This window comes from Chiroxiphia lanceolata, chromosome 4 (genome assembly GCF_009829145.1).
Source record: "Chiroxiphia lanceolata isolate bChiLan1 chromosome 4, bChiLan1.pri, whole genome shotgun sequence".
Taxonomy (NCBI): domain Eukaryota; kingdom Metazoa; phylum Chordata; class Aves; order Passeriformes; family Pipridae; genus Chiroxiphia; species Chiroxiphia lanceolata.
Window position 1 is genome coordinate 27,410,174 of NC_045640.1, and position 26,110 is coordinate 27,436,283.

The 26,110-nt window shown below is 38.9% G+C and overlaps 1 protein-coding gene across 5 annotated transcripts in view; it reads right to left on the bottom strand.

Annotated features, from left to right (window-relative positions):
• Positions 1–21: 21 nt before the first annotated feature.
• TEC (tec protein tyrosine kinase) overlaps positions 22–26,110 on the bottom strand; it is a 46,802-nt gene continuing 20,713 nt past the window's right edge. For 4 of the 5 annotated variants that reach the window (XM_032686254.1, XM_032686255.1, XM_032686256.1 and 1 more), the window contains 16 exons: positions 17,242–17,343; positions 16,170–16,251; positions 14,978–15,106; positions 13,616–13,656; positions 12,967–13,148; positions 11,991–12,056; positions 10,195–10,249; positions 9,953–10,032; positions 9,276–9,409; positions 7,975–8,049; positions 7,033–7,204; positions 6,652–6,868; positions 6,078–6,142; positions 4,911–5,029; positions 4,417–4,574; positions 22–1,110 (listed from right to left, as the gene is read on the bottom strand). In XM_032686254.1, coding sequence (XP_032542145.1) covers positions 1,033–1,110; positions 4,417–4,574; positions 4,911–5,029; positions 6,078–6,142; positions 6,652–6,868; positions 7,033–7,204; positions 7,975–8,049; positions 9,276–9,409; positions 9,953–10,032; positions 10,195–10,249; positions 11,991–12,056; positions 12,967–13,148; positions 13,616–13,656; positions 14,978–15,106; positions 16,170–16,251; positions 17,242–17,343 — 1,755 coding nt within the window. In that variant the 3' untranslated portion in view covers positions 22–1,032. Of the gene's footprint in view, positions 1,111–4,416; positions 4,575–4,910; positions 5,030–6,077; positions 6,143–6,651; positions 6,869–7,032; positions 7,205–7,974; positions 8,050–9,275; positions 9,410–9,952; positions 10,033–10,194; positions 10,250–11,990; positions 12,057–12,966; positions 13,149–13,615; positions 13,657–14,977; positions 15,107–15,726; positions 15,938–16,169; positions 16,252–17,241; positions 17,344–26,110 lie in introns of those variants that run through there. The other variant, XM_032686257.1, reaches the window with a different exon arrangement.

Sequence of the window (26,110 nt, forward strand, 5' to 3'; positions counted from 1 at the left end):
ACAAATTAATTGGTCCCAAACAATAGTTAACATTCAGTTTATTTACACATGTGTAGTATGACATTTTTTTGTTATAAACAGAAGGGTTAGATCACTCTATGTACAGATGACAGAAGAGCTCTCCTTAAACACACTTGAAAATTTACTTTGTTTCATTTACAATCCCACATATACAGTTGTGTATTCAAGTGAGGGTAGGTCGAATTTCAAGACAACCCCCTCCACTTTATATAAATAAAAGCATTGAATTTATATATTTACATTACATACAGCATATAAATTATTTTATAATTAATTCAAAACTTGGTACTATGGTACACTGACAGCCAGTTGTGCTGAGTCTTGGACTTAGTTTTCATTAGTAACATCAAGACTAACCATGGGAGGTCTCTGGTTGACCAAACAGCTTAGAATGACTTTGGAATATCACGGCTCAGTTCTGAAGCAAGGCTTTTAGAGTGTTACACTAAACTGAAGACTGTGCTGGCAACAACCTACTATGTGCAAATGAAAGAGGCATGTTTTGTCTTCTTGATGTGCTATAAACCACCCATCAACTGAGAAAAATAATGTTTCTGGAGAATCTCTGGAAAATTTTCCATGTCAGTAAATAGTAATTTATAGATACCTTCCATTTTTAAGCATGCAAATCACTACTAATACTACTGTCTGTGTAAAGAGAAACTCAGAAACGTGGACTGTATGTACATGAAACCAACCCACCAAATGCAAGTGAGGCTCCTGACCTTTGGTCACATTGTCTCCCTCCATAAAGAGTTCAACTTGCCAGCTAAGCAATACTGACTTTTCAGAGAAAATATAGAGATTGTTAATATTGCTGAAGACACTGTGCTCATTTCCCAACATCACATAAAACTCTCCTTTGTGCTTGAGTGGATAGGATGTTACAGGTTCCCCACATTGTTTAGCGACACCCAGCAGCTTACAGGATCAAGCTCTTTAAAAGAAATGATGTAGCCCCATCTCTGGAAAGTGGCTTTTTTTCTGTGCTTATGCTGCTGTTGTCTTTCTTCAGAAAGCATCTTCCCCCTCTGCAATCTCAATGATTGCATGAAGCAACTCTTCAAAAGTCGGGCGTCCCTCTGGTTTCTAAAAATAAAAAGCATGCACAGTTGTGATCAGAAATCAATAAAGTTTTGTTGATTTTGATAAAATATTGGTCATGATATCATTCTGTGGCAATGAATTTACCATTTCATTAGATATGAAATGCAAAAATATTTCCTTGTCTGGATTTTGGATCTGCCACCTAATCTCAGTAAGCAACACCTTTTCTTTATGCTTTGAAAAAGCATAAATAGGTCTTGCTGGACTACTCTTCATATAGTTTATTATTTTGCATAGTTCTACACCTTTTTATTTTTCTTCCCCATCCCCACCTTTCCCCACTGAACCGCTCTAATCTTTCTTTATGCAAGTTTTTTATGCTCCTAAGAACTTTGAGTGTCATTCTCTGATGCCTCATTTACATCACTTTTATTTCTAGACCTCCAAAATGAGACCATGTCACAGACTTACACAAAAGTATCTTTCATCTACTCTATTTTCCATACAGTTCCTCAATGTGTTTTATCATCCTGTTTGTTTTGTTTATTTAAATATTGAATCACCATCCCTGGAAGTATTTAAAAGACACGTAGATGTAGCACTTACGGACATAGTTTAATGGTGGACTTGGCAGTTCTGGGTTAATGGTTGGACTTGGTGCTCTTAAATGTCTTTTTCAAGCTAAATGGTTCTATGATTCTAGGACTGTGGCAATACACTGAGGTAATCTCTTCGCTGACTGCAGGAGCAGCTAGACAGACAACACTGGCCAGCTGGATGATAAAAGAAGAATAAAACACTAAGGCAAAAATATTATGGTCCTGAGCCAGCCAGAGCTAAGATTAGTGTGCATGAAAAGAAAGACAAGGTCAAGCCGGAAAGCCGCTTGAGGCATGATTGTTCTTTGTGACCAAAAGCAGTCACGTGTACATGTGCTGATAAAGAAACATCTGGCCTGGCTTGATAGCTCGGACCATAATATGTTTGCTTTAGTATTTTATTCTTCTTCTTTCCTCATCCAGCTGGCCGGTGTTGTCTGTCTGGCTGCTCCTGCAGCCAGCGAAGAGATTACCTCAGTGTATTGCCACAATCCTAGAAGCTGACCTTCCTGACACAGTTAATTTCACATCTCCTGAGTGCCTGGATAGCTTGCACTTTTCCTCCATTTAGTTACATTTAGATTGGTATCACCTGATGAATTTTAAAGCCTGAGTATTCATTTCAGTCGACAAACCATTAATAAATTTATTAAATGAGGACTGAGGTACCTACAGTTAGTCATATTTCATAAGAAAGATAGACAGAATCTTGCTCTGTTGGTGATTTGCAAAGGTCCTTTCTGTCCCACATAATGACTGCTTAGATTTTAATGTTAATAACCCTTTTTGAAATGAACAAATTTTTAACCAATTTGTGGATGTTCATATAAGTCCTATAAATACATTCAAAGAGCATTAATGATAATAATAATAAAAGCATTAGCAATAAATTATCATTGTTTTCCTGGTAATTTATTATTCCATTTCAAGCTGGTTACCAAGTACAAACAAAATGTAATGCTCTGTAGTTTCCTCGCTCCTTTGAATAGCTTTTTTGAATCACAGACATGTCTGTCACTCCACAACTCTCTAGGGCACTGTTGCATTTAATGTATTTTTTGCTGTGTAAACCAACTGGTTCATAAGTTTTAGATCTCTACCAGTTGGTACAGTAAGTAATTGCTCTCTATTCCAGCACCTTCTTCTCCAAGACAAGTGTCAGAGAGTATGTCATCTTGATTATTTGAAAAGAGCAGTTTTTCTACAGCTGACCCTGTGGCAAGGACTAACTGGAAATAAATCACAGAATGGATAAGGTTGGAAGGGACCACAGAGGGTCTTATGATCCAACCTCCCTGCTCAAGCAGGGCCATCCTAGAGCACATTGCGCAGGACTGTGTCCAGATGGTTCTTGAATATCTCCAGTGAGCGAGACTCCGCAACCTCTCTAGGGAATCTGTTCCAGTGCATGGTCGCCCACACAGTAAAGTTGTTCTTCCTCATATTCAGGTGGAAGTTCCTGTGCACCAGTTCCTGTTCACTGCCTCTTGCCCTTTTGCTTGGCACCACTGATCAGAGCCTGGCTCCATCCTCTTGGTATCCTCCTTTCAGATACTTATACACATTGATGAGGTCCCCTCTGATGTCTCTTCTCAAGACTGAACAGTCCCAGCTCCCTCAGCCTTTCCTTTTAAGAGAGATGCACCAGTCTCTTAATCATCTTTGTCACACTCCACTGGACCTGCTCCAGGAGCTCCATGTCTCTCTTGCCCTGAGGAGCCCAGAACTGGACACAGCACTCCAGATGTGGCCTCACTAGGGCTGAGTAGAGGGGTAGGATCACCTCCCTTAAACTGCTGGCAATACCCTTCTGAATGTACCCCACGATCCCACTGGCCTTCCTGGCTGCAAGGGCCACTGCTGGCTCATGGACAGCTTGCTGTCCACCAGGACACCTAGGTCCTTCTCTCCAGAGCCGCTTTCCAGCAATTCAGCCCCCAAGCTGCACTCGTGCATGGAGTTATTCTTCCTCAGGTGCACAACCCTGCACTTGCCTTTGTTGAATTATGTAGCTCTCTACACTCTTGGTTTCCTCGATTACTCTCTCAAAAATAGAGACAGCCCATTAAATGCACCTATCTTCTTAGAGATTTTCTGTTTCAATACTACAAAAGCTGTTCCATTCTAATTTAGTTTCTAAAGTATTAAATTTGAGTTAGCTGCCCCTTTGACTTCTGTGAAAATTGTACAGTCAGTATCTTTCTGGGTTAGGAAAATTAATAGTAGAGTATATTTTTATCTTTCCTTATAAATGTTGGAATTTGTATTTACATTCAACTGTAAGTTAATCTTTACTTCCTACAGAATTCATAATCAGGTAACGAAGTATTCCTTTAAAAATATTTTCAGTCATTCTAACTTGGTTCTGTAATGACTAATAAACTAAGGCAATACAAAATCAGAGTCTCCACCTCTGGGCCTTTCTGACCTTACTTTTTTTCGTAGCACTATTTGAATGCAGATATAATTGCAATCAGCATAGATTTAGCAATTATTTAATTTCGTTACTAAATGCCTTTGCATACTTAATCTGACAGTTCATTTATTTCATAAAAATGTCTTCAGTGTTTTTTCTTTTCACAGTTCTAGTTCATCTGCAAACCAGGAGGAGATCTTTGTCTTATGAATAAACACACAAATAGCTCAGAGAGCTGGATACACTCAGAATGCTGCTTTAGAGAAGATTAACTACTGTTGCTAGGTTGACCTTTATTTCAATTCAAAGACAAAAAAATTAAAAAGTATATACCTCCTGCCAGCACATCATCATCATTTCATACACCGGCTTACAGGCTAGTTTGGGCCGATACAAACGATGTCCTTGGCTAACCATTGTTACCACTTCATAGTTGGAGCTTTTTTCAAAGGGCATTTTTCCTTCTGTAAATACTTCCCACATTAAAACACCTGGAAAAAAATTAAAGAAAATAAGAAAAGTCTTAAACATATGTGTTTATTTTGAGCCCTGGACTTAGGATTTCTGATAGATAAAAAGTTTGAGATCCATATTCTAGAAACTGTTCACATTTGTTATCACTGAAAATGCCTTATTCTAGTAGCACAGTTTTTAATAAATAACAGTACTAAAGGTGTCTGTGGAACTTTATCTGATTGTAAAACCATAGCAAATGGTTTCTCTCAGCTTCTTCTCAGTTGTCTGATTCCTTCCCAATAACTGGAGCTTAATGGCTATAGATAAAATATAAAACTAGTGCTTTCTCTCCATGATGAAACATTTCTTACCAAATGACCAGACATCCGACTTGCTGCTGAATCGGCTGTAATTAAAAACTTCTGGGGGGCACCATTTCACAGGAAATTTAGCCCCCGAAGAGCTTGTGTACTGGTCATCAAGGACATATCTAAAAAAAAAAAAAAAAAAAAAATGCAGACATATCCTTCAGTCAGCTTCCAAATCTGCAAAAAACCCTGAGATGAGCTCAACTGCTTAGAGCATGGTGCTAATAATACCAAGGTGAGGGGTTCAATCCCCCCCCAGGCCATTCACTTCAGAGCTGGAATCGATGATCCCTGTCTGAATCCCTTCCAATTCAGAATATTCTGTGGCTCTGTGAAATTATAATTTAGTTTTGGATTGGAATATTAGAAGCTCACATTGCCACCTAATGGCCATGACTGTTAGCATCACATGATAAAAATAGCTTCCCTGGGGCAGTACTAAGGCTTAAGTCAAGACACAGTTCATTTTTCATATTACCTCAGAATCCTTTCTTGTGATTTATTAGCTACACAGGTCTAAGCTGCCTGCAATTTAAACATCTGTATTGTGAGAGAAAATGAGGCAAAAGCAGAAATTTCTTGTTCTTTTTTTCGCCAGCCAGTGTGAGTTCAGATGTCAGGGGACTTGCAAGCTTAGCAGCACAGAGAGGTGGCAAAAGCCAAGAACATGGTCAAACCATGGTGCTTTAACACCTTTCTTGGAAGAGCTGCTCCCCACCACTGCCTCACCCACACATCACCCACGCCGTGCCAACAAGGGCAGGAAATTAGCCTCCCCTCCAGATCTCAACACCTCCCAGCCCTTCAGCTAGCACAATGCAACTCTGAACCATCTACCCCAAGAGGATCTGAAACTCACTGAATAGCCTCTTACTAACATTTATTTACCAAAATACAGATTAACCATTATTTCTGCTGTCTGATAAAAGCTCTAATATGCCTTTTTTAAAATTAGTAAGGAAATCAGCACATGATCACCTAAAAAACAAGCTTTAAAGACACCAAGAAAAAGAAAAAAAAAAAAAAACCACCAAAGGCTGTTCCCTAGAGAGGTCAAAAAAATAATTTTTGCAAGTAATTTTGCTCAGGCTATGTTGCCTTTGGGCTAAATACAAGGGTTAGGTGAATTTTTCCAAATTCCCATAAATATGTTGGCACACTCAGACATACCTTGTCATTCCAAAATCTGACACTTTGACCACTCCTGAGTCACTCACTAAGCAGTTCCTGGCAGCCTGCAAAGGGAATGGTTAGAGCTGGATGAAAACTAACAGTCTTTTGCAGACAAATTACAACAATATTTGTCCTCACTGCAAGTTCACACATTTAAGGAGTTCAGTGGTGTATTTTCATGTGCATCTCCTCTTGATAGTACTATTTTGACAACTAGACCATTTTGTAAAAAATCACCAGAAAAAAAATTATTACCTCAAGGGATTCATGAGTGGTGAAAATGGCACCGATACAGAACAGAGGCTATTACATTAGCACAAATAGCTACTAAGTCTTCATAAAAATTTCAGACAGATTTTATTCCATTTTCTTGGGAGAGAAAAATGTCTCATCATTTTCTGCACAGAGCAGTTTTAGAGACTTGCTTAGACCCTAAAGAGCCAACTTCAGCCACTTAGAACTTTCTGCAAGAACAAAAGTAGTTGTTTATGAATAGGCTGTTTCAAAAAGGAATAGTAAAGTTCAAAAATAAAAATTTCAAAGAGGAGTATATTGCTTAATGGGATGTTACCAGGTCTCTGTGGATAAAGCTGTTTCTCTCCAAGTACTCCATTCCCTCACATACATCTTGGCACATAGTGAGCAGGATGTCTTTACTCAAAACTCCCCGTTTTTGTCTCAGGTAATTGAGAAGGCAGCCATGCTCCATGAACTCAGTCACGATGTAAATGGGTCTCTGTTGTGTGCACACACCATACAGCTGAACTAATTTAGGATGCGTTAACTTCCTGAAAAGATTGAGATCATGTCATTATTACTTCCTCCACACAGTGCTAGCTCTCCACCCCACAAAACTGCAAAAATACCACCTACCCCAAGTGTTTTATTTATAATCACTAGCTGCCATCAGAGACTTAGAACTGGAAATAAAAGTGCCAAGCACACAACTCACATCATTACTTTAGCTTCTTCAATGAAATCCTCTTCGTACATTGCCCCTTCCCGTATTGCCTTGATGGCCACTTTGTACTGTGCCCTCCATTTCCCAAGGCGCACTACTCCGAACAGACCACTCCCCAGTTCTCTCATGAAAGTCAGTTCCGAGGGATTAATTTCCCATTTTTCTATTAAAAAAACCAAGGAACAGCTAAGGAACTGGTAGTTGATAAGGAAGAGGAAAGGGAAACTGGATTAGCAGCAAATTAAGGATTTTAGGGAGAACACATTAGAATTAACTTGAAAACCGAACACTCCTATACCTCACAAAAGAAACAAACTTTTAGGTAGACATGACATTTAAGCAACTTCTGACCAACATAGAAGCCAAAATTCAAACTTTCCCAAGGCCAGCAATTACATTCTGATATTTTCAGTTGATTTCAACAAACTGCCACCATAGAAAATTGTGCCAAAGTGTAGAAGCTGCTCACATCTGATGTGGCACATTTAAAAAAAGCTTTTTGCAACCTTACATTTTAAAAAATTAACCCCTCCACAAAGATCAAAGGTCCAAGACGGAGTCAGAAGTCTGGAGGCTAATGAAGGAAGTAAAGGCACAGCTCTGTAATCAGACAGAGCTCAAGGTATCCACAAAAGCATGAAGGAAAATACTAAATTCCCCTGGAGCACCAGTGACATGCTCTGCCTCTCCTCACTGCTCCCCTTGGCACCACACACCTACAATCAGCTGTGGTGCCTTTGCATACTGATACTCCATGCAAGGGCTCAAAGATACACCTGGACCAGTGTAAGTTAGTATAGCCAATCACAGTACAGAATTGGACCTTTTCAAAATGTTTAGAAGATATTTTAGCATCTTAACATAAAATCATAGAAAATCTTAACATAAAATCATTAGAAAATATATGTGTAGATGAATACAACACGCAATCACCATAGCTGAATCCTGCCGTTGTTGGTGCTGTCGTCTTCTTTGGGGTCACTGGGTAACGCAGCCTGGTAACAAGACCTGAGGTTCAATGATAAGACACAGTTTACTTCTGAAATAGTGCCAGGCAGCAACTCAGCCACTTGTTCACTGCAGGCAGCTTATTGTTATAATACAGCTTTGACCATATTTTCTGTTATTGCATTGTCTTGATTCTAAGTGGCTGTGAGAATTACGCAAGCCCTCACTACATCTAACTTGTTGCATCTTCTTTACTGGTGAGAGATGGATATGGATATATGCATACATATTTGTGCTTTACAGTTATGCTGGCACCAAAAAAGGCTGAGAACACCTTTCATAAAGCAAATCAGAAAGATTATCTAAAATGCACAATGTTATTCGATCATTTCTCTTTCAGACATATAAATCCCACATGTTTCACATAGGGATTTTATATGTCGCATGTTGAATTAGCTGAATATTCTCCTAAATATATTTTCAAAACCTGACACAACAAAAGGAATGAAGCAATTAAAAATATGTAGAAAAATCATTTATAATAAATGAAAAGTGGGCTTGTGTTTTTGTGGTATATTTTTCAAAAAGGCATTTTCCAGAATATCATCAGGAAATGCCGGGTCATCAGAGTTTGATGTAAAGATCTGGAAACCATAGGTCATGAGGAAAACTTATGCACAGACTGGACTCGAAAAAAAAATACTGTATCAGTATGTGTGCCTTGAACTCGATTCCTAAACTCTTCCATTATACAGTGGGCATACACCAGCACCAGCCATCAGCTATAGATCTGAAGTGAAATAGGGATTTCTTGAACAACATGTTACTGTTCTCCCCATCTATTTGCTATATAGGAAGGTTAGATCATTCTAAGTGGCAGCAGCCAGCAGGTAAAAATCTAGTGCCTGGAGAGTATTTTGGGGAAGTACCATCCCTGTCCATCTGCTGTGGGTTACAGGGAGCTGATAAAGGCACTATATGGGGCTAAGTGAATAATTCCTAACTTGATACAGTATTCTTCTGTTACTCTGGGGACAGTAACATATCTATACATTTTTTATATATATATATATATTTATATGTATATATATATATATACACACACACCCCCCTTTACATAAAACCTTTCAAATGACTGCATTGAAATAATGTGAAAATACAGTGTTCCATGACTTCCCTGAAAAAGAAGGATCTATAAAAACCTAAAAATTTTCATTAAAACCCTAAAATGCCTCACTCTCCTTTTCAAATCAACCCTAAGTGACAGAAAAATCCAGTCCACCTACCTGCTGCATTATGTTGATGATACTCAATTATGTCTGGAATGGAGTTAAAGAGATGTTTTTCTGCCAGGTAGTACTGCTTTGGTGATGTTACTGTTTCTTTTATATGATAGTGTCTTACTCCTGATGAACCTTCCCTGGAAAAATAATAACAATAATATAAATTAATAATAATATATTGCCATTTGTTGTGACTTTTTTAAGAGGAGCCCATTGACTAGGAAAACGAAACTGAAAGGGCCCACAGAAATGCCCAGTGTCACACACTTTGAGAACAGTTTGAATGTCAAACATCCCAAGCACTGGTGACTCGCCTTCATCTCAGTGCTCAAACTAAGTTGAAGATTAACCCAGAATAGGTTAATTTTCAGCCCGGCAAGCTCCCCAGTCCAGCTCACACACCTGACACAAACACAGGCTGGAAGGAGGGAAAAGACCAAACGGGCTGAGAGAGAAAAACTTCCTTCTCTGGGTAGGGGTTTAGGTCTCCTCTGTTTTAAACCAAATGTGGTCTAACCATGGAGTTGAGAATTTCATTTTAATCACCCATCTTTTCTATCACATCAGCCCTTGTTTGTTTATTGAGTTATTTCCTGGGCTTTCCCCCATCCAATGGATTTAGATACAGATACAAATAGATTCGGGCAAGACAAGGTATGCAGAGCAGAACAGAAACTCACCCTCCAAATTTTGTATAAAGGGAAACTGTATACAGGCCAGGCTGACTGGAGTCTCTCACCACAAAACCACCTTCTTTATCCTGAAACACAGGCACGTTGACGGTTTTGTAAAACTGCTTTTAAGCTACATGACTCTTTTACTTGTTCTAGGATATGCACTTGCCAAAATAAGCCTCCGCTTTAAGAAAAGAAGCTATTTGAAGCAAAACACACAGCTGATACTGCAAGGCTGCTGTGCTCACCTCATTTCTGAGGAGCTGTTCTGCCTTGCTTCTGTTCAGGTTTCGGCTGTACCACCTGCAACACAACATCAGTAAATAAAACTTCTCCAAGGTACATGATTTACTTAAAAAGCTTCTAGCAAAGTATTATGAAACTACAGATTCAGTAATTTTATGATTAATGAAGATCAAGAATTCAACCTCTGACAATGTGTAAAAATCAGTGTCTATTACACTGTGCAGTTATCCCATAAAAATGCCCTGAAACAAATCCAGAGAGATCCCACAGAAGCCAACAAAACTCAGGTAACTGATACACATTTTCAGAAAAAACATTTTTTAAACATTCACAGGCTGATGGCAGTAGTTGCTGTGAACAACAATCTGAGGGCAGGCTGGCAGCCCTGAGGAAGCAGCTACCTGCACACTGGTCAAGCCACCTGTGGAGCTGGCTGCTAGACTGCTATGTCATTCAATAACTCCATGGTTGTGGGCTTCCAGGGAGAACCCACCTAGCAAAGAGGAGGCTGAAATTAAGTGTCACAGTTACACATCCCTGAGCACTGTGCTGAATGGGCAGGTTAAAGCAGCCACAGAAGCACCAACATGTCAGTCAGTCGCAGAGAATATTAAAAAAAGGAAAAACAGGCAGCTTGCAAATGGTGTGGTGCAACCGTTTTGAGCTATGCTGTCATGGTGGTAACCAAGCAGGGAAGTGGCACAGCAGCCTTTAATCAGATTCTGCCTGTTCCGGAGATAGTGGTTTCTTGCAGTTGGTAGATGACCTGGAGTAATGCTCCCTGGATTGCGCGGTGACTCAGAATTACGGCCCCAAGTTGGTAAAAGCACAAAGTGGCTGGACCAGATAAGGCAGCCCAGTTCCTTCCTTCCCTTTCTGCTAGCCCTGAAGCCCAGCCTAGAGCAGAGAAGAGGTCTTATAAAGAGCCTCTCAGATGAGAAAACAACAAAGAATTCCCTCTAGTGAAGCTGAGGGCAAAATCCCAGACAAAATTTCACCTTCTGCCAAAACACAGGAGTAGGAGCCATATATAGCTGAGAGTAGAGTTTTGGAGCTACTAATGTAGTTTTCTAAACTGGTTTTAATTATTATTTTCTTAGAGCTCCATTTTATCTACAAGTTATTAAATATGTTGTAAGTTCTCAGGCACAACAGTTTATGCTGTACTGATATTTGAATATCAAGAATAACAGGCTCGGATACTTTGGTGTTAAATTTTATCCAGATGTTCTTAAGTAAGTGTTCCATGATTAAATATCAATGGGGAAAAGCAATTCTTTTTAAAAGCTAGACATCTATAGCTGTTAAATACATACACTGAGATTTAAAATGCACTGAATTACGTATTTTCTTGAAAATTTGAGCTGCCTTCCAAAATCTGTTATGTTTACTTTGAATGATTTCCACTCTTTTCTGCTCTACTATCTTACTGCCACAGACTTTGGATAGAGATGTCACTTTAATATTAAAATAACATTCAGCACACTTACGATGGGTGAATTTCCTTTAAAGTTTTCCTTTGTCTACCAGAGAATTAGGAGGGCTTTCTTTGCTTTAACAGTGATAGCCTAAGTACTATATGCCTGACGGCCATCTCACTGACTTGATCTTACATTAAAAATCACAACATAATCAATGAGGAGAATCTCAAAAAAATATATGCCTATTTCAATTGTTTAACCTCTAAGTTCTATCATATGTAAACAATTGCTTCCAAAATGTTAAAAATACATTGTCATTCTTGAAGCACGGGTTTGATTTTATGACATTCCAAATTTTAATGCAAATATTCACTTACTCATATTGATCAAGGTTGTTGGACTTCTTTTCTGTTACATAGTTGCTTGGAATATATCCTTGTTTTCTAAAAAGATATATGATACATAATCTGAGTGAAAAAATGTAAAGTTGCATGTCTAGAAGACAGTGTTTCATTCTGCTAATAACCAGAGGTCTCTCAATACAATTTATATACTACTGACCCACCCACTCTACTACTGATTATGCAGGAACTAATTTTCCACAGCAGCATTTCCACATTCACTTTCAGCACCCCAGGAGAAGTGACATGGGAAGCAGAAGTGCCCAACAAAACCAGCAGAAAGGGTGAAGGAGAGTAACCCTCAGCTGCTCAATCACTTCTGCACTCAGAAGTCCCAGTCAGTCAAGGGAAATAGGTTTTGGAGCCTGCCACAGGCTGATAACTCATAATTACCTCATAATACAAGGCAACAGGAACCTGATACATATTGAAGCATGAAAACTTTCATCTTTAAAACCACAGGGAAAAATTTTAATTCAGGGAATGTAAAGTTGTAGTCATTACAATTGTAACACTCGACTCATTCAAAGATTGTCTCTAAAGATACAGCTATTAAATAAAACTATGATGATTATTCAAATCTGGAAGTCAGAGCCTGCTGAGTGTTAACTGTATTGCTCCCTAATGAGATGGTCCTCAGGGAAGCAGGAGTACTGTACCAGTCTAGCAAGGTTTTACAGGATGGCTGGTGCCTTAATTGGGAAACCATAAAGTCAGATAGAAAACATAACTGGAAAAGCATCCAGTTCTGCAACTGTCTTTGCACACAGGCCCCAAAACGTATCGAGTACCGCACTTTTTAAAATTGGTTTCTGTGTGAGAATACATGGATGAGATTTCAGGACTGGGGTCCAAAGTGCAGTTATTTGTTGACATATAACCAATATGAACTACTACAACACGGAAATAGCCTTATGAACTTTAGAAAAAAAAATAAGGAACTCGTGTTTACCCATATTTGTCTCTCGCCCTCCACCAATGAACGTCATTCTTCTCAATCACTGTATATTCTTCACCTTTCTCTAATCTTAAATCATGATGTTCTGTAGGCTCAAAGTCATACATTGCTACCACTATCTCCTCCTCTTCATTGCCATTTTCTTCAACTGGAGGAACAGGTGGTGGAGGCCTTCGCTGAAAACAACACAACATTATTATCATCCCACTCTGCTCCATTTTTCCACCCCACCCACCTTTACCATCACACCAGTGCATCCTGGAGGCAAAAGCTGGGATATTCCTGAGTTGTCCCAGGGGGGAGCTGTGGTGGCCCAAGGAGGCAGTTGGTTGCGTGGCAGTAAATCACATAGGTGAGTGGTACCTATGGGGCTGGTTCGTGCTGCAGCTCCGCAGATGCCAGTAAAGGGTAAAGCTGACTGGCATTTACTTTTTGGCCACATCTTCCACCAGCAATACAGACACAGCTAATAGATACAGCTAAATTTCAATGGGATTTTTTTCACCCTGTGACAGAGCATGATGCCCACTGATGTGAACAGAAAGAGACCTTTGCTCCAGAATATGGAAAGAATCTCAAGAAATGTAAGCACTGTTTCAAAAAGCAGCAATTATCTATTCAATATTTTAAAGACTCTACCTACCACACTTTTTTCTGGCATTGGAGAGGACAATCTCACTACATCTAGAAACAAAGCACAGAAGAGGATTTATGTCTATCCATTTTGTTATAAATTTAAAAAGTAAATAAAAGGTTTAAATTTCAGATAAGGTTTTAATACCTCAACAAGCCTCCAGGATGGCTTAGAAAAGCAAAGACAACTCCAATTAAGCAAGAGGAAAAATTATTAAATATTCTTGTAAAAACATCCTAAATGAGCCAGCAGGTTGCATTCACCACAGATTCAGCAAAGTCTGTGCCACACCACAGCATGCCAAAGAGAGCTCTGAACTGCTCTTCTAAAAAAATAATATGCCCCTGACCCATGTTTTGCTAAATAAGGCATAATAATTGTATGTATTTTTTTATTACATCTCTCTGATCCAGAAGTTTTTTTCTCCTGCACTGCTTTTTTCAGCAAATACAAGGTTGAGCTGTATGTCATGCTTTACATTTTGCTGAATAAGAACAGCCATGAGCCACTGTTTATTCTTTAGTCTTTTACTGCAACTAAATCCACAGGTCCCCACCCACTACCATTTAAGGCACTGACATAAGAAATCATTGAGTGCCACTGATTTAAATGGGAGATAAGCAATGGCTCAATTTCTTTTCCTACTATGGAATTTTCCTTAAACCAAGGACAAAATAATTACTATATCCTTTGTAGGACAATACTGCAGTGCTACAGCAGTGCATGCAGGAGCATTCACTGTTGAATAACCAGAATCTGCAATTTGGATGCTGGAAGATGCACATGCCTACAGAAGTCACAGCTCATTCCAGTTAATACTGGGACATTTACAAACCTCTGAGCATAGGAACATTTACAAACCTCTGAGAAAATTCAGTCCTGTGCCTGTAAAAACACTAAACCTTCTTGTATTGTTTTTAGCCTGGTGTAGTAACACTGAATGTAATACAGGTATTATTCTTTCACATGGGTAAATAGAGGTTTTAATAAACAACTGAAGAGCTGACAAGATTTCTGGCTGCATCTTTTCTACCATCAGGTTTTATCCTCAGTTTGAGATAAACACTTGGTCAAATAAGTTTTAAATGGGAGAAACAAATCAAGTGAAATGCAGCAACCTCAATGATTCTTTTCAACTTTCTGTAAACATTTTTTTTTTTTTTGGTAAGGACATTTTGCTGGTCTTTCTATTTTTTACAAAAAGCTTGGAAATGAAACAAACATTTTGACTTACTTTATGCACAGTATCAATGATTGAATCTGCTCTATAAATTTGCCTAGTATCCAGGTTATTCAGGTGTGATGACAGTATCATATAAAAAAGCAGAAAAATATGCCAGAGCAACTTCATATGAAGACACATGTACTTACTAGTTTCAAAAAGATTGTATTTTTCACAGCCAGGAGCTAATTTTTCTGTCTGTCTGCAGCACTGATAAATTCCCTCTGTCCAGAATTTAGGATGATATTTTACCATTATATTGCTGTTGTTCTTTATTTCTACAAGAAGAAAAAGAACATACAATGAAAGATACCAAAAAAAAAAGTTTACAAGAGGGTAATTTTTAATGCGTATTACAATATCTTTGACCTTACTTTAGCATTGCTTCTCTTAAGCGCTTTCTTGCAAGTTTATATGGAGGTGATACAACAATCATAGAGGATATTTTTAGGGTAATAACATAACTTTACTCCAGAAAGGAGTGCTGTACTCCCCACCTACAACAGCCATCCCAGCAGGGTTTTGGTGCACCCATGAAAGGAGACCCACCAGGTGCCCATCTGCACCGTACAAATCATTCAGGCAGCAGTGAAGGCACTGGGAGCTCTTCCTGGTCCTTTATTACTGCTGCAAGAGTCTCAAATTCCTCTACAAACAGTGTTCTGGAGGGAAAGATAGCTGACATTTATTTCTAGTCCATGGTACAATTCCTGAGTTTGGTTTGAAAGGCTCCTTACCCCCATGCTATGGCTTGCTGAGTTTCAGAGGTCACTCCTTGACCTGTGATCCCCAGCCCAGAAATCATTTCTTATTATTTTACAGACCATCTGTAATTAATGTGAGCATCTGATGGTGAAAGAGAGCATTAAGAGGCTCATGAAAATAAAGCTTTACTCACTGTGATAGAACTTATCAGATCGCATCATTTTACATGGCCCACAATCTTGTCTAGCTACATCCAAACAAAACTTTTGAGTGATGCCATTAACTAGCTTGGACAAACTTTTTGATGATTTACTCATTGTGCAAAACCAGAGAGTCAAATTCTGATGGCAGCTGGACTTCACAAAATCAAACCAAATCACTCTGGATGTTTGATACTCCCAGTGCCTGTTATCACACTCTGTGTATGCAAGCAATGAGTTGGTTTAATAAGAAATTATAATCGGTGGAAAAAGGCTGTGCAAGCACTGCTCAGCAGCAACTACAACAAGATATGTTTTCAACACTGTTTTGGCCACAAATCCAAAACACAGCACCAAGTTAACTCCAACACATCCAGACAGCTAAAGCAAAGGCATCTGCCTATGTCAGATGTTAAGTATAAGCAATTCCCATTACCTTCTTTCAGGTTCCTCACCCACTGATCCCGGCTTTGTGCGCTCGGTGCAAAAATATAAAGCGTATTAGCGTCATATACAACCTGAAGGGAGGAAAGAAATAATCAAAATACATTTACCTTGTAGTATTAACTTATTTCTGCCTCAGGAAACAGAGGAAACAGAACAAGACTAATGACTGTTGTATTTGGCAAGATTAGTGTATTGAGGCACAAAATGCAGAAACTGGGAAAGGTTATTAAGGTTTATTATTCATATATGATGCTTCCAGGAGAATAAGGAAGGATTTTGTAATGGTATCTATCTTGACAGTATTCCATAAAATGCTTCACACTTTGCTTTGTTCATTCTTCACCATGTGTTTTCTAAAAACAGCTCAATTCAGTCACTGTAGCTATTTAATAATCAGACATCCTTTGTTCCAGCCATTTCATAACTCCCTGCAATTCTGTACTGCTCTGGGGTGACTCTTCCTTTTTTTTATTTCACTGCTTGTATTGCTCTGGAACAAAGGGATCAGAGTATCCTCTGCAGCAGTGGAATTCATCCTCACTCCAACTCTTCCCTCTACAGTAAAGAGGCACAGCATCCAATCCACCTTAGTTTTCTTTTTCTCCTCTAAGCAATTTGTTTTCTATGTTTATTTCCATTCAATTCACAATGAAAATAAAAGCAACAAGTTTTACCTTGATTTTCTTATTTCTATATAATTTAATGGTAATTAAAGTTAATTTAATGTGGAAGACTGAAGACGGGAAATGGGCCTCCAGCTTACTTGTTTTGGAGGATGACCAGGACTTTCCAGTCAAAACTCAAGCAGAAAGGATGGGGAAAAGAAAAAGACCAAGTGTATGAGGTACAACTCCCAAGGGAGGGGACTGCAGGGGGAGCAGAGCTTGCTGGGGATGGGTTTTAACCACTGATCCTGAACTACCTCCCACCAGTCCCAAAGAGCCAGAAAATAGGCTCAGTATTTACAAATGACAGCAATTTTAAGGGAAGTTACATCCAAATGACTCGGCGCTGTTGAAAAGAGCACTGTAATTTATATATTTTATATAAAAGAAACATACCTGAAATGGATATTTATTTTGACAGGGAATAATACCATCACTTTTTACAACTTCTACACATTTAATCCTTGAAATATCCACAGATCCTTTTCTGTACTTTTTCTGTAAGAGAAAAACAAAAAATATTAGTAAAAAATAACAAATTTATTTAATTTCCTTTTCAGCAGAGACTTCTTGCTTTCTTTTCCATTTAAAAACTGATATTGTTTTAGCTGCAGAAGTAATCTGAAAAATATCTCTATAGAGGATATAAATATGGTTGTGAAAGTGCAGAGTACAGTAAAATTGCTTAGTGAAAAATACCACTTCTTTATATAGAAAGTTTCCAATCAGTTGTAATCATAGGCTTAATCTACTCTTCTTTACAAAAAATAACTTGAGTACAGAAGAAGGAAGATCTTCCCTTTGGCTGATTTTAAATTATGATTAAAACTGGTGAAGGAAATAGGTGCCAATGCATCATCTCCTCTGGTCACTCACTCTGTTGTTGAAGTGCTGCCACCATTTGGTGGCTATTGCTATGTTTCACCAAGTTTCCAGAGAAACTGGGATGCTAAACAGGCAATACAAGTCCCTGATGAGGCAGGAAGCAGAAGACAGACATGTCTGGGCCAAGCTGGGGTCTGCATTGAAGGAACTTCTTCGACCAAGGCTAGCAGAAGCCCAGAGAAGCAAGGTTGAAAGCAAAGACATCTGAGAAGATTTAGGTCACCTAAACTGATAATTATGAACATTTTAAAGAAGGCAAGGGTGTTCGGCAGGTGCTGCCCAAAGCATAGAAATACATTGTAATTCAATACTCTGGAGAGGCGGCCCCTTGGAAGAACAGCTCATAATGGGAGGGGAAGTGTACTGGGCTTTAGCCTACACTGAAGTCTCTAAGGAGGCTGTATAGTGCCACCTCTCACTTCCAGGAGAGCCAAATCTCTAATAGGAGAGGAAGTTTCTTCTGGAATCTGAACAAAACAAAATCACTAGCAGCTCATGACTGGTCCTGAATTAACACATATCAAAAGTTTTGATTTGCAAAGCACATCCAAAAAATATCCAGTCCAGAGTATGGATTATGAAAGATTGACACTGTTGACACAATGTGGACATAATCAGTAATTACTGAATTATTTGAGACATGCCAATCCGTACTCAGCTGCCCTCTTCTCTCCCAAGGTTGGAAATTTCAGCCCAATAGCAGAAGTCCGGTACAATCATAAGCAACTGAAAACACAGTCTTGTAAACAGAGACAAAGAGTAACTACAAATGTAGCTGTCATAATTCCATCATCCTAGAAACATGATAGTTACTACCCATGGAAGCTTGATCAGCATTTAAAATGCATTTAGCACTCTGTCTCTTATGTAGGTTGCTGCAGAGAAAGCATGCATGAATAATGCATGCCTGTCATGGTCAGCATCAGGAAGAATGACAGGAGCTAAGTTCAGATAAAGCCGTAGCTGTAGCTTTAAGTAACAACTTAACGCCAAGAAAACCAACACACACAGAGGGATTGGGTTTTCTTCTTATGGTGAGGGTTTAATTAACCATAAAAAAAAAGTCAAATCATAAACATTACCACGAGCCGTACTACATAGATATATCATGTAATGCTGAAAAATAGTTTTCATCAAGTATGCAACACTGGATTTTTACATTTTAAGTCTTCTGTTTATTTTATGTGAGTCTCTTCCAACTCAGGATATTATATGATTCTATGGTATCCCCTTACTTGAACACTGACTCCCTAAAGTAAAACACACATCCCTGCAAAAGCCAAAACCTGAGTTGCTGAAGTCTACAACACTTGGTACAGCAGGCAGCACTGCTTCTTCCTTGGTGACAAGGGTCACTGTAGCAGGCTTGGCAGTTTCAGGGCTGCCAGATTAGCCAAGACTGAACGGGAGGCATTCAGTAAGTGTTCACTCAAACAGAGGATACAACTGCCAGGAAGATGAAGGACAAGAATCCAACTAGATAATCATCTAACATTTGCGGGGATAAAATAAAGGAAACTCAATGATTTAAAACACATCATTCTTGTAATTGTATTTCCTAAATCATCCCTTTCTACATTTTTATGATTTAAGATGGCTCAGTTTGCTTCACCACAAGATGTTGAATTAAGCCACCTCAAAGTTGACTCACAACTCAATGCAGCAAATTAAGCCTAACATCAGAGAAGATTATTCTTTTTTTGCGTATTTTATAGATTTTCAAAAAAAGCTTACATATGTGAAATTAAATACAAATCTACTGCTCCAGACATGCTTCAGATTACATCAGGAGCAACAGTTATTAATGGCCACCAGCCTTCAAATTGCCAAGAGTGAAGCTCTGTTTTAGCTCAGCATTACTCACTGAAAAACTATGAGGCACCGAAGCAGGAAAGGATGACTCAAGAAAAGTGCTAGAGAGACCACTGCAATTCCTCTTTCCTCCTTACTTAAATGATTTCCCTTTGTAATAGGACACCTATACCATCACTATGTCGCATTTATTCTACTAGCCAAATGCCTTGCTCTAGACCCAGGCAAGCAGCAGACACGAAATGCAGAATTAAGGGAGAGCTCAAGCCCTGAACCAGTTGGGAAGCAGAGGTACAAGCACAAACCAGCCCTGAGTAATCCACCCAAACCACTCTATCCAACAAGTGACCTCTGCTACAGAGCCAGAATTAGTACAATGGCTAATGATGCAATGCCAAATTCTAGGAGGCAGAAGGACATTTTTAAAGTGGTGTTCTTTGGAAGGTGGAAGATTACTAACATAGTAGAAAAATGTTAGATGCACTGTAGAAATAGTAGTATTTCACCAGAACATTCGTGTATGCTGTCTCCACCTCTTTTCCGAAGATAGATATACACCTCTAGAGGGAGGCCTATAGAAGCAAATATGGTTAGAACAGTAATAAAGGCATAAAAATACTATATCCCAATAAGGATAACAAATAGGTAAAATATGTGCTCCAAAGTCGCACTAAAGGTTGGGGTTTTGTTGTAGGTTTTTTTTAATGTACCTGCTTGCTGAAAATAACAAAAGGAAAGTGACTATATAGAAACTACTATACAAAGCTCATCAAAATGCAAAATGCCATACATATTTCATATTTGCCTATACTTCAAAAAATTGATTTACAGTTTTAGAAGCCCTACTCCTTGCTCACAATGGGAATGGCCAGTCCAGGCATTAAGTCTTGGTTCTATGCAATCCAAACAGAATAAGCTATTTCTATTTTTTTTAAACATATAAAACAGCAATATTAAGAAATCATAACACTAGACCTATGTTTTCAGATATGGAACAAACATATCATTACACAATTCCTTAAAAGAAATAATCTAAGAATACAGGAAGACAAGAAATATCTAAGTGTTAAATAAGTGTACAGTCACACAGTTGGTCCTCTGGACACTTAGGATTACTCCTCTGCTGATTACAGCAGCTTTACAGCTTAAGAAGCCCATATCCTCACTATCAGATAAAAATATTTCTTCCTCTTTGCTGATGAAGATATTGTGCTGCTTACCCTCACAAAAGTGTGTGTGTGTGTGGGGGTGTTAAACAATACACAAAGAAAATTACATTTGGAAAAAAAAAAACCTCAATGAAAACATGCAGAAGTTAGCCCAGCTGTCAAGAGATATCACGATTTGTTTCCCCCATGCTGCCTCTTTCTCTCTTTCTCTCTTTCATTGCTCTTCATATAATTTCTTTCTCCTGTGCTTACCCCCATGTAGGAAATCCTGAGGTCACCAGCATGTGACCCATGGAACTTGTGCTCTCAGAGCTATAGCAGGTCACAGCTTTACTGACATCTCCTTTTATGGAGCTGCTCTACAACTTTACAAAACCTCGAAAAGCCTGGCTAAGTCAACACTGCCTGCAGACAGCTTCTGTGGCAGAATATTTGGCTCCAGAGCCAAATGTAAGGGTATTTTCATTTTTGGTTTTTGGTCGGGTTTGTTTTGGGGGGGAGAGGTTGGGCTTTGGGGGTTTTTTGTTTGGTTTGTCAGGTTTTTTTAACAGTATTGCCATTTAGCAATAAGAAGCTCTGACTGGATACTGCTGCAGTTCACTCTTGAGGCAAGCAATTCCTGATTATGCAAATATAGTGACTGTAGCTAGGTGTTAGATGGCCACATTTTCCATTCCCATATTTTCCAGTGTGTCGGAGGTGTTAAAGAACGCTCTGTCTCCTTTCAATTAATTTTTTAATATTATTTTAAGAGAGGCAAGTATCAAATATTTCTATTTACCTTTCCAAAACGGTCAGAATTGATACAAAAAGCGAGAGGTGACTACTATTCTGATCTCGTTTGACCTGATCCAATATCTGACTCCTGAGAAGAATTTAAAGGGGGAAAAAAACAATCAAACAAAAAAACACCACAAAAACACCTGTCTTGCAAATTAAGAAACTGAGAATCCGTTACCATCATCTGGCTGCTCAGCAGATGTCAGCCACCAGCACTGGAGAGACTGAAAAGCACAAAAATGAATTATCCATCATAGTACTGATGCAACTTCCTAACCATGACTATAATGCATTTTCTGTAATTTACTCTTCTGCAACCGAGAGGCAGTCAGTCAAATGTACACAACTGCAGTTATGATACATTGTTGCAGTCACATAAGAGTAATGGACACAATAAATCAGCCAGGTCTCCATCCATATCAGGCCTTAAATAACCTACAACCTTCCAGCTGTCAAAGTAACCAGCACATCTCTTTAGGTTCTTTCAAACAAACCTTCTTGTCTTGGTTTTCTCTGAAGTCCTCACAGAGCTCTGAGTCTGCCAGCCTAGTTGTAGCATTTTTGCCCTGTTTTTTCCCCTCTCAGGGCCACTGTTCTTTCTGTTGGGTAAGTGACATCTTGCATTCAGTCATCCCCCTAACACAACCTTCATGCTGTCTGAACACTAGACTTGGACAACTCAAGCCAAAAGGAGAGGATACCCAAGTTCACAGGCATCAACAGGTGAGTGACCAGAACACAAGAGAAGACACAAGATGTCACCTAGTCAAGGCACCAGCTGCTTTATCTACTTTCTCAAGGTTCAGATGATGGACTCTACAACTGAAGAACCAAGAGGTTTTTATATGTCTTTGGAGATTCTTGTCCATCACCACTCTGTGCTTCCAACAATTGCTGCTCCACCAACCAATCCTTCAACCAACTCTTCACCACTGGCTTTTGGGAACCTTATCCTTCCCACTGTTCCTATTCTTGAATCTCACACGTAGGTCCAAATCTTCCTTGAAACTTACTGCCCTTAACCAGACACAGCACTGCAGCTGATGCCTTACATCTGATTATAAGGATCACAGAATCCTTACACTAGACCAGGTAGCTCAGGGTCCCATCCAACCTGGCCTTGAACACCTTCAGAGATGAGACATATACAACTTCCCTGGGCAACTTGTTCCAGTGCCTCATCACCCTCACAGTAAAGAATTTTTTCCTAATATCTACTCTAAACCTACTCTCTTTCAATTTGAACCCGTTTCCTCTTGTCCTGTCACTCACATGCTCTTGTAAATAGTCTTGCTCTCATCTTTCCTGTAAGTTCCCTTCATGTACTGAAGATTGCAATTAGGTCACTCCAAAGCCTTCTCTTTTCCAAGCTCAGCAATCCCAATTCTCTCAGCCTTTCCTCGTAGGACAAGTGCTCCATCCCTCTTATCAACTTTGTGGTTGTCCTCTGGACTCACTCCAATAGGTCCTGTCTTTCCTGTTTTGGGGATTCCAGAGGTGGATGCACAACTTCAGGTGGGGTCTCACCAGAGTAAAGTAGCAGGGCAGTCACCTCCTTGATCTGCTTTTGATGTAGCCCAGAAAACAGCTGGCTTTCTGGGTTGCAAGTGCACAGCTCGTGTCCAGCCTCTCATCCACCAGCACCCCCAAATCCTTCTCGGCAGGGCTCTCAATCTGTTCATCCCCCAGCCTGTATTGGTACTGGGGGTTGCACTTGTTCTTGTAAAACCGCATGAGATTCCCATGTGCCCACTTCTTAAACTTGTCCAGGTCCCTCTGGATGGCATGATGTGTGTCAACAGCACCACTCAGCTTGGTGTCATGTGCAGATTTGCTGAGGGTGCACTCAATCCCTCCGTCTATGTCATTAATGGAGATATTAAATAACACTGGTCCCTTTTGCACTTGTCAACATTGAATCACATTCTATAAAACAAAAAAAGTAAACAACCAAACCCACCACACACCTAATCCCAACATACCACTTGGATTTCTAGACTTGTTTTTTAAAATGCTTCTTCAAGTTTTATGTCACCTGAGAACTCAGCAAGCTTCTATTCCAACAAAATCACTAGAGAAAATACTGCAATGCAGAACAGGACACCCCATTCAAGACAAGCTTTCAATCTGAAAACAAGACACCAAGGCTTATTCAACACTGTACCAGCTTCCCATGTGCTCTGCAATCAGATTTACATTAGGTTTTTATAGGTAATTTCTAATGTGAAGTACATATGAAAATGTGTCATACATCACTGTCAAAAAACCCTTATTGGAATGAAAACACAGGATATCTGCTTCTTCTCTGCTACCCACAAGACTTGTTACCACATGGCAGAAAGAGCAGAGATGTCTGAGATTATTTTTTGTTTCTTTGTTGGTTGATGTGCAATTTTTGTATCTTCCAGGTAATTTCAACAAGTCTGTTTTTTCTTGCACTTTTCTTTAAATTATCTTCATAGATTACAGTTTCTCAGCTTCTCCTTTGCACTCTTAAAACTACATCTTCTCTACCTTCTCTCATTTATCTTCCAGCACTTCCTTCTTAACCCCTTAAAGACTGATCCACTCTAGTCATAAGGTAAATATCCATGTCTTGTCTGTGTCTCAACAACTACAACCTGTTTTTCAACTTCACCTATGTCTGATTTTTCTGACCTTTCTTTTGTTGGATGTTATAGAGAACAGGGAGTCATTACTATAACATAACCAACTTCTTTACAACTTAAGTTTCTTTATGAATTGCTCTTTACAAGTGAGTATTCCCATGCATCTGTTAAGCTGCCCCTACATGAATAGCTTTAAGTTATTTCTCTGACTTGAACAGTTTTCACTTGCCCCTCCTTAAAATTTCCCCAACTGTGACTACTGTTATCTCTTCTCCTGCTAACTTGTAAAAGCAATGGTTGCAGCCATTATATAGGTATTATAAAATTAGAAAAGATGGCTACTTGTATTCTGAGTTAGCATTTTAAATATGGATCTTGTGAAGAAGTTTGAAAAGCCATCACGTAATTTTACTCTTTAGTTTTTCATAAGGGATTCAAACACAATATTGCCTATCCAGATGGATATGATAGGCATCATTCTACATGGGATAATTTGTAAATGCATCATTGTGCTTGCTCAACAATACAATTTATGCTGAAAATCACTGTTACAAGTTAATCATTATATCTTTAAAGTTTTACACATATACATCTATATAAAAGTGTGTGTGTGTTTTGAGTAACCCACCTATCCTGACTGCATTTTAAAAATGATTCATTCTATTTTTCTGACAATGATGGGGAAAAAACTGAATTTAGTTCCACTGAAAATTGCTAAACAGTAAGAGCTGAACCTATCCAAAGCCATAACACAACTTAGAGACAGTTGTGAAGGTACATCCCCAGTAAGTACAGCTAAGGACTTCAATGTGATTCATGTGGAAGTGTTTATCCACTTCTATTTCCTAGGTGGGAAACAGCAGCCAACTCACAATCCTCTTCCAGGACTAGACAGAAAAAAATTATTGTGCAAACTTGCAAGCTCTATCTTTCTCTCCTTAAGAAAGCTCTATCATTATGACCTGTGACTTGGAACAAAAAAAGCTCTGTCAATGTACTCATTTCAGAAAAAATCTTACATTAAAAAACAAGAGTAAGTGATAAGAAGCATTTTAATGTGCTTTCATTTATATAAAATAATTAAATCACCAACACAATGACTAATGAAATCACCTAAATCAGGGTAAGTAAGTTAAAAATAATAAAGGATAAGCACTATAGGAATAAACAACAGTAGAACGTATCAATATTCTGTTAAAAAAAAAAGTAAGTATCACAGCTTTTTGGAACTCTCTAATGTTGTTACGCTCCATAGGAAGTATTTGCGCAAGAGCAGTGTGGCAATGAAATTACACAATTTTACCCTGAAACCTGCAGCTTTACAGTGGGCCCCAGAGCTTTTATTTTTCCTTCCTTAAAATATCACCACAGTAATTTCAATAGGTTCTGTCTCCGCTATATTCAAATTACAAGAACCAAACACAACTCTTAGAGAAGAACCTTTTTTCCTTAGGAAGAGACTATCAAAATGAGCAACTCCCAAGAATGTTCAAGTTTTTATTCTGCCTTTTTCATTTATAACCTGGTTGGTTTTTGTTAGTTGTAACACTTCTGCTGTTTATACAAAAAAGTTTTCATACAAGTCTGATCTTGATGGCAAATACCACTACTTCCAGTGAAGACAAGAGCATCCTGCACCTCCCAAGATCAGCTCATCAGAAAGCCACCTTCTACTTGACTGCACAGAAACATCCTTCTAAATAAGACTCTTAACTTTTTCCATCAGGGGCTATCCAATATCCTCTGTGTGTCCATTCCAGAGCTAGCAGGTATTGCAGCACTAAGTCTCCCCCATCTTGTCCTCCCTCTAACACCACAGACCTCCGTCCCTCCAAACACATGCGGGGTAACCACAGGGACCAGGATTAAGCCTATAACACCTGAAAGCGAAAAATCCAGGATAAACCATTTATTACTGTGAACTGTAATACATACAGTAAACAGGAGCAAACAATAAAAACACTACAGTTTAAAGAAATTTAGTGTTAATAAACACTCAGCTTCAGACTC